At 49.2% G+C, this 12038-nt stretch overlaps 3 protein-coding genes across 3 annotated transcripts; 2 read left to right on the top strand and 1 right to left on the bottom strand.

Annotated features, from left to right (window-relative positions):
• Nucleotides 1-361: 361 nt before the first annotated feature.
• MAM_05943 (uncharacterized protein) lies at nucleotides 362-1982 on the top strand (the record flags this gene model as incomplete). The annotated part of the gene is made up of 2 exons (XM_040824741.1): nucleotides 362-1580; nucleotides 1813-1982. 2 exons carry the CDS (start codon nucleotides 362-364, stop codon nucleotides 1980-1982), a joined length of 1389 nt encoding a protein of 462 aa, XP_040677161.1.
• Nucleotides 1983-5827: 3845 nt separating this feature from the next.
• MAM_05944 (phosphotransferase enzyme family protein) lies at nucleotides 5828-7774 on the bottom strand (the record flags this gene model as incomplete). Its single annotated transcript, XM_040824742.1, has 3 exons — nucleotides 5828-5857; nucleotides 6615-7659; nucleotides 7713-7774. The coding sequence occupies 3 exons, from the start codon at nucleotides 7772-7774 to the stop codon at nucleotides 5828-5830; spliced, it is 1137 nt and encodes a 378-aa protein (XP_040677162.1).
• A 1749-nt stretch (nucleotides 7775-9523) lies between these two features.
• Nucleotides 9524-10472, top strand: MAM_05945 (Anamorsin; the record flags this gene model as incomplete). Its single annotated transcript, XM_040824743.1, has 2 exons — nucleotides 9524-10118; nucleotides 10174-10472. 2 exons carry the CDS (start codon nucleotides 9524-9526, stop codon nucleotides 10470-10472), a joined length of 894 nt encoding a protein of 297 aa, XP_040677163.1.
• Between the last annotated feature and the right edge of the window lie 1566 nt (nucleotides 10473-12038).

Raw genomic sequence — 12038 nt, forward strand, 5'->3', positions numbered from 1 at the left:
ATTTGCAAAGGAGAACGGATTTGGTATTATTCGGCGGAATAAATATTCCTATAAGGGACGGTTGATTAGGTACTCCATTCAATGCGACCGGTTTGGACAATCTCGGGCCTCGGGGGGTTCTGGTCTTCGAACCCGAAGGTCTCGGAAGTGTGATTGCAAATGGATGATAATTGCTGAAGCCCTAGAGGAAGGCAAGTGGCTTCTTCGACAACATAGAGACCCGAAACATCACCAGCATAACCATGAACGGAGTATTACGCCATCTGCGCATGTTTCCCACCGCCGCCTTACTACACCAGTTAAAGCAACCATCGAGTCAGCAAGCCGTCGCGCGGGTATTCGAGCCAGTGATGTAGCTGCTATGGTTGAGGAGCAATTCCCCGATACAACACTCCTGCGGAAGGATATCTATAATGCCCGTTCGTTCATTAACCGAGAGAAGCTAAATGGCTATACACCTACTGCGGCATTGATCAAACTCTTTGATGAGAAGAAGATCCCATACATCGCGAAATGGGCCGATGATGATCCAGATAGACTGCTTGGTCTTGTCTGGACCTTTCCGTACTGTCTACAGATGTGGAAGCGCTTCCCCGAGGTTATTAGCTTTGATAACACATATAACACTAATCGCTTCAAGCTTCCTTTATTCCAGGCTACTGGCCAAACCTGTCTTGGAACTGTGTTCAATGCTGCATTTGGCTTAATAGATAACGAGAGGAGGGAGGGGTTCCAATTCCTTGCAGAGAGTGTTCGCAAGCTCATTACAAAACACTCACTCAGGGAACCAGATGTCATCATCACAGACTTCGACAAGGCTATGAAAGCTGCCGTTAATGATCAGTTTCCAAATGCACAGCAACAGCTTTGTATTCATCATATCCTTTCAAACGTTTTGCTTAAATCGAAGACTAGGTGGACGGGCCAACGTGAGGACAGTACTACTAGCCCTAGCGCTAGTGACAGTGAAGACATTCCCTCACAGGCGGATGGCGGGTTGAGCACTACAGATAAGCATCTGATCGAAGATCGGTCGAGTAGTGATAAGATTCCTCATACTTACCAAGGCGTTGTTTTAATGTGGAAAAAGGTTCTCTATGCCGAGACTGAGGAAGCGTTTGAGCAGGCATGGAGAGATCTTTGTAAAGAGTTCGACGACCAACGAGCGATCTTACAATACCTCTACTCGACTTATATGCCTGTTAGTGCTCAATGGGCACGTTGCTTTATCCGTCGTTATCGTAACTTCGGAATCCGAGTTACGTCCGGCACAGAAGCAAGCAACAATAATATCAAAAGCTATCTATTAAATGGCATGAGCCACCTCTACCGACTCGTCGAGGCAATGCAGGATATGATACATGACCAAGAACGTGCCTTTAAGGATGCCTGTGGACAGGATGATGTCCTGACTGCTCCACAATACCTAGGTTCGATGGGAAACTATCTTGGTGAACTACGAACAACCATGTCATCGAAAGGACTTGGGTTAATCAACAAGCAATACTGTATTGCTCGCAAATTTCTGCCGACGGGGAAGAATCCCTTCCCCGACTCTATTGGACTTTGCGACGACGACTGTACGGTCTCTATTGAGCTGGGAATCCCATGCTATCATAAAGTCTACGCAAAGCTAGATTCTGACACACGTTTCACTAAATGGGAGGTCCACCCACGCTGGCGACTACGGGAATCGGCATCTCAAGATCCATACCGACGAATTCTTGACCCGAAAGTTGCCACTGCACTACGTGGAAGGCCAAAGAATACAGCGCAGGTTATCCCAGAAAGCCTAGCTATTACATCAAGTAGCCGATCTGATAATCAACCAAGTGGGCGACGAGGTCGACCGCCAGGAAGTCTCAATAAGCCAACTCTTGCTAGGAGAGTGCATAAAGCTACTCGAGAAACCATCACACAAACTGGTGGCCAAATTGGCATCTCAGCCCAGCAAGGGCCAGGTAGACCTTCTAAAGTCCTAAATGCTGGGAATACGACAGGCGTGCGGTACAGTGGACGGAGGACGCAACGAAACATTCGCAGGACAAGGAGTCAATGGGAACTGGCTAAGAGTGATGACGAAGATCCAGATTGTATCGTTGTGAGGCAATAAATTAAGTAGACCACATCACGTCTTTTGCCAGTATTTGACAGTTACTGGCTAACAGTACAAGGACGGTAGTTTAATCCGAAATGCAGGCTTGCAAGATAGCAGAAGACCAATCGCGCCCACAACGATAAGTGACTGCAATTCATGGTGATGTAGGAGCTTGTTAGTGAAGTTGGCTACACCGCCTTTCCGAGGAAGTATCTGTGGGGCCAAGAAAGTATGCGACCAATCAGAAGTGGTAAAAGTCATGCCCGTGTAAGAGTCATGCCCGTGTAGCCAAAGTGTCATGCCCGTGTAGCAATTCCCTAAAATAAAACGCCAAACGTACTATCTCGCGAATTCACGATCAATGACGGCTAAGAAGTTCAAATCATCATCGACTATGATATTCTGTGCGCCAAGGTCCATGTGGTCAAGCAGATATCGTGTGTGAGGCCCCTGAAAGAATGCCGTAGACTGCACTATGTCTAGGAAAACTAAACGCACCCAGTTTGCGGAAGTGCGACAGATTTTGACCGTGACTGCCTCATGGCACCCGCCCGGTACAAAGCTGCTTTCTCAAGGGCTGTGAAGTACTCAATAGCCTCAGAGAAAGGTCCTTGTGACATGAAACATTCAGATACAGCAGAAGATAGCTTCTCGATTTCTAGCTCCCCTGTTTTCGTAATTCCGGATGTAGACCCAATCGGTGGACTTGTTAAGGTCGCTAGAGACGTTTAATCGTTGTCCACTGGGCTATAACGTGCTCTAGTTTTGCCAACTACGCCTCGTTAGAATTGTTAACGGTAACAGGAGAAGGGCGCACTGATAGGCAATTCACAAAGGTCTGGCACAAGATCTTGCATTGTGTTCCCTCGAAAGACCTCTATGAGCATGTAGATGGCGCCGGCATTGGTGGCGAGCTGCGACCCAGGACCTTGGTAGGCGTACACCCGTGGCACAACTACAGTCGAGACTCGAGAGTCTCTGCCTTACGAAACGCATCGCGGAAACCTTGTTCGCGATTGAATATTGTTCGTGCTTTTCACTCACTGTTGGTAGGGCATTAGGGTGGCGGGAACTGTGTGCTCCTGAGGAAATACGTCAACTATGTCGGCAGATACTTAGTTGGTTGGCTTTTTACTGTAGCACTTTGTAGATATAAAAGCGTATATATTTCTCTTGTTTTACTTAGCTATAGTAGAGACTACTAGTATATATATATATATATATATTATAATATATACTACTTATTAATATAAGAAAGATAAAGATATTTATAGTATATATTAGTATATAATAGTATAATAGAAGTATTTTAATAATAAAATTTTAGTATTATAATTTACTTTATTTAGTACTTTATAATATATTTATAATATATTATATAAAAATAAAATATACTATATAATAGAATATAAATTAGAATAAATATAAGAGCTGAAAGTATATTTATAGACTAACAAAAGCTGTCTGTCTGCTCGCTTATTTAACACAACATAGCTAGTCAACAAAGAGGTAGGCCGAGCGTAGCTTAAGACCAAAACATAACCTCACTAGAGCATATGCCCTAAAAAGCAAATTAACGCTATTTTCATAACCTCAATTGATAGAACTCTTCATTGTCCCGTGGAGGTGTTTGCATGTCTGACTGAAAGATACCAAGGCTAAGCTTGAGACGATGCCTCTTCACGGTCGCACTCATTCGCGATGAAAAGCCGAATTGTTGCAACAGGTCAGTCACGCGGGCGACTATTTGTCGACGAAATTAGTACCCAAGAGCTCAAGACACTCTGATTAGCGCTTGGTCACTCACTAGGCATATTATCAAGTTCCTCAAGCGTCACTGACGTTTCCTCGAGCAATTCACCTGATGTAGGGCTATACAACGGCCATAGCTTCACTCCCTGGTGACGAATGTGGCTGTTGTACACCAAGATAGGAGCATTCAGTTGACTAGCCAGAAAAAGTACATTAGCCGGCATCACGAACCGTTACTGGCAGAAAGCACAGGACTTACGTCACCCTGTTTGACCGCCCCAACGCATTAAGTCTCTCGCCGAACGCATCGAGTCTCTCGCCGTACGCATCAAGTCTCTCGCCGAACGCATCAAGTCTCCCATTGATGGCGCCAAGGCTAACCTCCAATATGCGTCGTAAGGCCCCCAACTCATTGACAATCATGTCGAGTCTATCCGCCTCCCGAACCGCTGGAATATTAGGACGCAGCTGTACCTCCCGGGCCAGTACGTGGAGTGCATCGGCAGCCCGGGCGAAATTGGGTTGCTCCGGCGTGTTTTCCATTGTGCGCAACAATAGATGACTGCTCGTCGCCAACAAAGCTAACGCGTCCCACGCGTACGTACGTACGTGTAGCCCTATTAATTGAACACGTAATCACCTGACCCCAGATGCGCGAGAGTGGTGGCTGCCCCGTGGACTGGCATATACTGCTTGCCAGTCAGCCTGTTGAACAGAGTCCTCGAGCTGACTGTGCGGGATTGATGTTGCCAAAATGAAAAAAGACCAAGAATGTCGGGGCAAAGTGTCCAGTCGGTCGCCCGGCGGCTCGACGTCCTATTTATTTATACGGCCCTCGCGACCCACTTTAAGCCGCGAGTGCAGAAGCGAGTCTCCACTTGCTGATCCCCCAGGTTACGAACGCTTCGAACAACAACTTCGTACTTGTGCACAATTACCCTTCGGTAAGTTGGAAGGACTATTCCGCGCCGTGTAACACAAAAGGGAAGGCTCGTATCAACGTGAAGGACTACAACGAGAGGCCCGCCCGTGCTTGATTTCTGGGACGACCAGACTGCGTGGAAGCGCTGGCCCGACACGGCGCAATGCAACCGACCACTCTTGGCAGAATGCGCCCCCTCACGCCTGCATCAAACGGGGAGATGCCTCGCTGCAGCCTGCAGGTCGCGCGTAAGCCAGCCGACCGTCCCGGGGGCGTGCAACTCGAGCAAAGTGGAACGGCGTGGTTGCGAAACTGATACGGCAACATGACTCTACGGACTAGGGGGTTGAGAAGAAATCAGGTGTTGGGTGACCATCGTGATGGTCAGAGGCTATTGGTCGCGAATCACGACGGTTGGCTTTCTTTTTACAGGATCAACTTCGAAAAAAGAACATGTAATCAGTCGCAAAGCTCAGGTCGATGCTACCCTTGAATGTACTGGCCATTCGCTTGTCCATAGCGGCGTCACTTTCATGGTGACCTATATTTCCTAAGCTCGTGGCCTGAGATGGTCTCTTGCTCCGTTAGAAGCCATGGTCTTGGTTAAGATGGCAGCAGCGAACGCGTGCTTTCGTCCCTACGCCCTTCCTCATTGTCATCTGTTTGATATCCACATCCTATTTCTGTCCTAATTGTAGACCACCTAAAAACAGCCTAGCAAAGTCGCCGATCCCCTGTCAGCAGCTGGCGCAAATTGCCTCTATTCCACGTGAACTTACACTAATCCCTGCTAATCCAACCGCCAGAGTAGCAACAAGACACTACCTCGACAGTAAGACGGGACAGGATAAACGCATTGCTGTACCCCTAGTCCCTAGAAGGCCAGGTTTATACGCATCTTCACCTGCATCAGCCCGCCGGGGTCTGTTAGGGGGGGAAGTAGAGTGAGTCATAGTTATGACCTAGGCAAATGAGGGGCATCATTACGGGGTGGACTTAATCATAGAAACCCAGAAGAAGCAAGCATCAATAACATCTAATGCCCACAACTAGCATTACAGGTCGTACAGTATCATCAGTTGAGCCTAACACTTTCAGTGCCGACTTGTCCAAGAGGGCTGTAGAGCGATCCAGATTGATCATCATAGCCATCAAGTGCCTGTTGGAGCGAGCGAGTAATTACGAGTGGGTAATATTTTGGAGAACTATACAACGGCTGAGGATGCGTTTTTACCAAGAATATCTCCTTAAGAACTTGACTACGATTGGGACTATACCTTCTGCTATTTAACAGTGCCTGCGTGCATTTTCATGAGCTGGGCCGCCAGGACATCGAGGAAGCCTAGGCGCACCGTACAGCATTTCACAAGCACAAAAATAATACGTGCTAAGTAGATAAAAAAAACGCAAAGCGTAGCGGAGAGCTGTATTGTTGACGGAAAAGCCTCAACCACATAGCTAGCTGCAATGCACAAAGGATGCAGCTATCACGATGCTCTTATAGGCTACTATTAGGCTTAGGCAACAAGGCAATAAGGCACAAAGGGCATCACCCCTTAGCTGCCTAGATAGGTTACACACACAGGCACTATTATATATAGGAAGCTCTTATTAGCCTTAAAGCACACACATAAAAGGATAAACTGAAGCAGAGACAAGACGGGATACAAGCAGAGATAAACTTGTTGCAAGCCTGGGGATGACGTGCAGTTTTCTCCCTAGTAATAGTCCACCGAAGAAAGCAATGCTTGCCCCGGCAAAAAGCGGTAAACGTTGTGTTGCATGCAGCTCCCTGTGACTCAACGAGAGCCAGCCGGCTAACCTTGAGATTGCAGCACGCACTCGAGGTGCATCGTGGCACGCTTTCTCATTTCTATGCGGAGGCATCCCCTCCGCGTATGCGGCAGCATCGTCCTCTTTCATGCGAGTGATGAGGCTCCGAATAGGGTCAGCTTCAATAAAGGATCTGACTTCCTCCTCTAACTTGTCATCGTCTCCCCGGCTTAGATATAAGTAGGCGAACCAGTCAATATCAGTCCAGTTCTCTAATGCATTGGCCACAAGGGGCTCGGCATTGTCCTTTCTCGAGGTCCACTCCTGAAAGAGCCGATCTTGGTTAAACGTGCTCAGCTCTTGTGTCTTGACGGCTTCGAGGAAATGCGACAAGGCAATCGTCAGATAGAATTTATATGACTTGGGTGCAGTGACGAAACGGTTGTCTCGACCCGTCAGCCATAGCGGGGGCGTGAAAAGTTGAAGGGGTATCACGCGGCTCCATTCCCAATCAATGACGGCCCGGATTTCTAAGCTGTCATCGACTATCAGATTCTGCGGTCCCAGGTCGCCATGGGCCAAGACAAAGGGACCTCGATCGAGCGTGGCATCTTTCCACTTCTCGACATGTTTACAGAATAATTGTAGATGATATAGAACACTAGCGGCCATGCCTGGTTCAATGTTGTTTCTGCTGTTTAGAAAGGCGTTCCAGCTGATTTGCAATCTCATGGCGATGTACTCATTTGCTGAATCTAGGGTGTCATTTCCGGCGTGATACGATGCTTGTGTAGCAAATGGGTTAAGCCCCTCGATCTGCAGGCCATTCACGTCTATAGTCAAGGCTCTTCGGCATACTTGAAACCCTCGAGGACTTGAAGCGAGCCTTCCAATGGCGGGAAATTCCAGTCGCCTGAGCTGTATGTAGACTTGAGCCAGGGATTTGTACAAGTTGTCCCTCTGCGCGGCCGTAGCACTCTGCAGCCTTTGTATGGAAAGAGTCCCGCCGTCAACGTACTCCATAATAATGTATGTTGACAAAGGATCGGACGTTTCGGCTAGTGAATACGCAATAATGTTGGGAACGGGAATCGTCGTTCTTTCTGCTACAAGTCTGCTACCAGTCAGCACATCGACAAAGAATACAGGAAGATGGAGGGAGCTTACGACATGGTAGCAATCTCGCTCTCTAGTTTGCTTTGTGCGGAGACGGCCAGGCATGGTCGCATTGGGATTCGAACGACCCATCTTTCGCCAGTTCGAAACCGTACGAAGAAGCAGATGTTGAAAGTCCCGCGCCTCACAAGGTGGCTCGATCCTGGCGGAGGAAACAACTCGCATGGCAAGGCATTCGGATGATGGGCGGTTGCCAGTTGCCGGATGTCGTTTTCGCGTTTGCTTACCGCCTCGATGAATTGGTTACGCTCATCATCTATGCGAGGCTGCGCGACACCGAACAATGCCATTGCAAATGAGGTACCGGGATGCTAAAGTCCGAGCATCTTGAGCCTGACTGTTGCTGTAAGAAAGTTTCAATATCTTGTCAGGAGGCCACACAAGGAGCGGAAGGCGGTCGCGAACAAGGCAGGGGTCTCGAACCAATGGGAGCCGGAGTAGCATCGTTCCACAAACGCAGTTCGAACATATTATCATGGCATAGATGCTGCTGTCAATCACAGAACGCCAGTCGATAACACAAACACATATGTATCTGATTTCAGGCATTGACAGGCATCCCCAGTAAGGTGCCCTCCAGGCGCAACTGGACTTTGACACATTCCGAACCATCGTCAACAGCAAGAGTCAATAGCCTAGAACAGTTAAATTCAGAAACGGCTCGTGGAACTAGGTACCGAATCCTGCTGCTTTACAGAGTGCATGGTCGTCATTGTCGTGAAAAATGGCTAGCATGTCCATATTGGCCGCTGTAATGCTATACATCAAGATGATGCCATGGGTAGACATCAAACTGGTCTTCTAAGAAGTGGTTGTAATCACCACAGGCCCGGATTATCCTTGATATTAGAGCCTATGACTCCATCAGCTAGCAAGGGAAACGACACCGAACGCGGCTAGTTAAAGTACTGCTGACCGGTATATATAGCTCATCTACGGACATCAGAAGCTTCAAGTCCGACAAGAACTTTTTCAACGGGCTAAAATAATCTCTAAAACAGTTATTATCTACGGATAAGATCGTCATGGATCACAGCAATGTTGATCATAGGCGTAATGGAAATAAGAAACTAGACCGTTCCAAACACAAGAACAGATAGAGGACACGAGACTCGCCAATTACTTTCCATTGATGTAGGTGGGCGAGCTGAATTTGGTGACTGGTATAGTATGAAGTAACCAACGGAAACATTTCTGAGCAGGAATTCCATCACCATGAATAATAGCGTCGCAAACGGCGCAGTTCTGTTTCGGACTTGTACTCTCGCAATCGGCGGTCGATGCATTGGCTTCCGTCGACGTGGCCCGCCTTAATGAAGAGCAAAAGTTAGCCGCAGTCAACTGTCCGGGTTTCTTCACACGAGGCACTCCGGGCAAATTTACAGACTTGGTGCCGGCATGCTCCGTCCCCTGGCTGCCCGGCGAGATCGGGTTGGCAACAAGGCCGTGCGACCTTGCCGTCGTGGACTCATGCAAGGTTATCGATGACTTGATGACAAACAGAAGAGCGAAGACTCGTCAACCAAGGACAAGGCGGGCGGGCCTCTTCTGGTGAGGGAAGGAGCCACCCGAGGACTTCAGCCACCGACCCTGGCCGACCCTGGCCGAGCCTGCCAATCAGAGACCCGACCAAGGGGCGATTATAAATGCTGCCTGACTAATTAGTTGCCGACGTCGGCTTGGCAGAAAAAGTCGTCATCAACGACCAACACCCCGGCACAGACGCTTCCAGTTCCAAGTTAATCTCCAGCATCGCCCTGCAACCCCATTATTCTCACAGCGATAGCACCTGGCCTCGTATCATGGCGCCTCACCCAGTTTTCATCGACCCCACGGACGATTTTGCACCCGTCCCCTCCGCGGCTGCGACCTCTGCGAAGCGCAATCTTCTTCTCGCCCCACCATCTGTCGCCGCTCACGAGGAGAAGCTACGTCAAGTCTTCACCACCTTTGACCGTGCCAACACCGATCTACAGATGCTCGATCGACTGTCCGCCGGCTTCGTGTCTCTACCCGCCACTACGTACGACCTAGTTCTCGTTCTCACCGACGCCGATGGCTCACGGGCCGCCGAGACTGCTCAGTTGCTAAACCGCCACCTATTTGCCTCGCTGGTCCCCGCCATGAGGGTCGGCGGCAAATTGCAGTTTCAGGGCGGTGAGCTGGGCGCGACCGAGTCCAGGGAGGCCGTTCTCTCGGGCCTTGTTGCCACGGATGGTGGATTCGAGAAGCAGGAGGAGGAGGCGGTCGTCATACCTTTGCGCTTCGGCAAGAAGAAGACGCCCGCACCAGTCCAGAAGTTTGACTTTAGCAAATTGGATGATGACGACGATGATGAGTTGATTGATGAGGATAATTTGTTAGACGAAGAAGATCTCAAGAGGCGACCCAAAGCGCGTATGTGCTCACGACATACTACAACCATCAAAGCGACACTGCTAACCTCGAGCAGCAACCGAGTGCCAACCCCAAAAGCGCCGCCGGCCCTGCAAAGATTGCACTTGCGGACTGGCCGCCAAATTCGAAGCAGAAGAGAAGGAGCGCCGATCGCAAGCCAACGCTGGCCTTGAAGCCATCAGGCTGGACGCAAACGACCTCAATGAATTGGATTTCACAGTCAAGGGCAAGACGGGCTCGTGCAACAACTGCTCACTAGGGGATGCGTTCAGGTGCTCGACATGCCCATTCATCGGGCTACCAGCATTCAAGCCGGGTGAGGAGGTGCGCATTTTGAACGAGGTGCAGCTGTAAACGTCAGGGGGAGCATAGAGGTCAGCGGCAACGGCAAAGGGCATGGCATGTTTTACGATTTGGACAAGGGTCTGGGAAAGATTCAGTCATGATGTGGCGTTTGGCGTTGAAATGCCCCAGGGCAGCATATACATGGAATTGATTTTTGCTAGTGTGTAGCCATCGAGGACTACAATGACATGTTGTCGCGTCACGCATTGGTTGAGTTAACCAAGAAAATTGGACTTGGGCGGCAACAAAGTTGTCCATTTGCGCAGCTTGACAATGCTTCATGTTGTGGCCGAGGTGTTTTATTCCCCCAGTGACATGACACTCTCCTTCTATTCTATGCGCTCAGTGAATACATGAAGTTGATGAGTTCCCCTCTATTTAGGCAAGGGCTGTCGGTCGTAACAAAGCTTGGAGCAGTAGCTCAATCTAACCGTAATAACACACTTTGGTTTTCAAAGTCCTTTGTCTCGGCAACATTCTTGGTACACAAAGACTTCATATCTCCAGTGTGATTTATGCCCTAGGTCTCGTTGTAATAGCCCTTGTATAACGGAGTGGCAGTACGGGCCATTCTAATATATTCATACAACTTGCAGGTCGCGTTGGGTCCGGCGGCAGGCGCTTACTAGAATACAATAAGCTCTCTGATGGAGCTGCGGCAGCCAGATGTAGCTTTTTAGCCCAACATGTATCACTGCATACTTGGTGTATCTCCATCCCAGAGCATGGCAGCATTAGATACGAGTCGTGCAAGGTAGCAAGAGCTAGCTTCCGGATGATATACCAAGACGACAGCTAACCTTGCGAAAGGGTTGGCCTCCGCTTTTTGTAGTCAAGTCGGTTGTTGCATCGTAACATGTCAGAGCTCACCTGTTCAACGACTTTTTGCAAAACCGCTGCCAAAACGAATAGTTCCAGGGCCCATACCCCTTGTTGGGATGCGCGCCTTACAAGATACCGCGTAGCTGAGCCACGTCGAGCCTCCCTCAGCTATACTTGAGACATGCCTTGGCAAGCATTGCATACTACCGCACCAGTGGTGCGCAATTCAGCAGTCATGCAGCTGGGCGGCTGTTGAGCATTCCCGGCGATTACCCAGCTTGAAACTTCCAGTTCCATCCCATATATGCGATGGGTTCGTGGCCGGCTTGAAATTCTTGGGGAGCTTATCAGTGGAACGACCCAGCCACTTTATGAGGGTTTTGGTCGTGATGGAAAAAAAACGAGCTGTGGCTATCAGATGGTTGTGAGAGCGAGAAATTCCATGCTGATGATGGCAATCGACGGTTTTACCGACAGACTTGAGCATTGACGGCCACGGGGGACGTCAAGCCTCAAGTGCGACAAGATCGAGGAAGAAGTCTTCCCCGACTACATGGCATCACGCTATTATGCGGTCCACATTGGCTAGATTGTTGGCTAGCTGGGATTTGGAGCCAACTCAACCGTCTGGTTGGCTCGTCATGTTGAGTGAGATGCTCTCGTATCAGCCTCTTTCTGCATACAGGGTGTCAAATAATACACACAGGTGCGGGACGGGAAAATGGGCCGACGATAGACTGGGCTCGATCCGCA

The sequence above is a fragment of the Metarhizium album genome (genome assembly GCF_000804445.1).
Source record: "Metarhizium album ARSEF 1941 chromosome Unknown scaffold_17, whole genome shotgun sequence".
Classification (NCBI taxonomy): domain Eukaryota; kingdom Fungi; phylum Ascomycota; class Sordariomycetes; order Hypocreales; family Clavicipitaceae; genus Metarhizium; species Metarhizium album.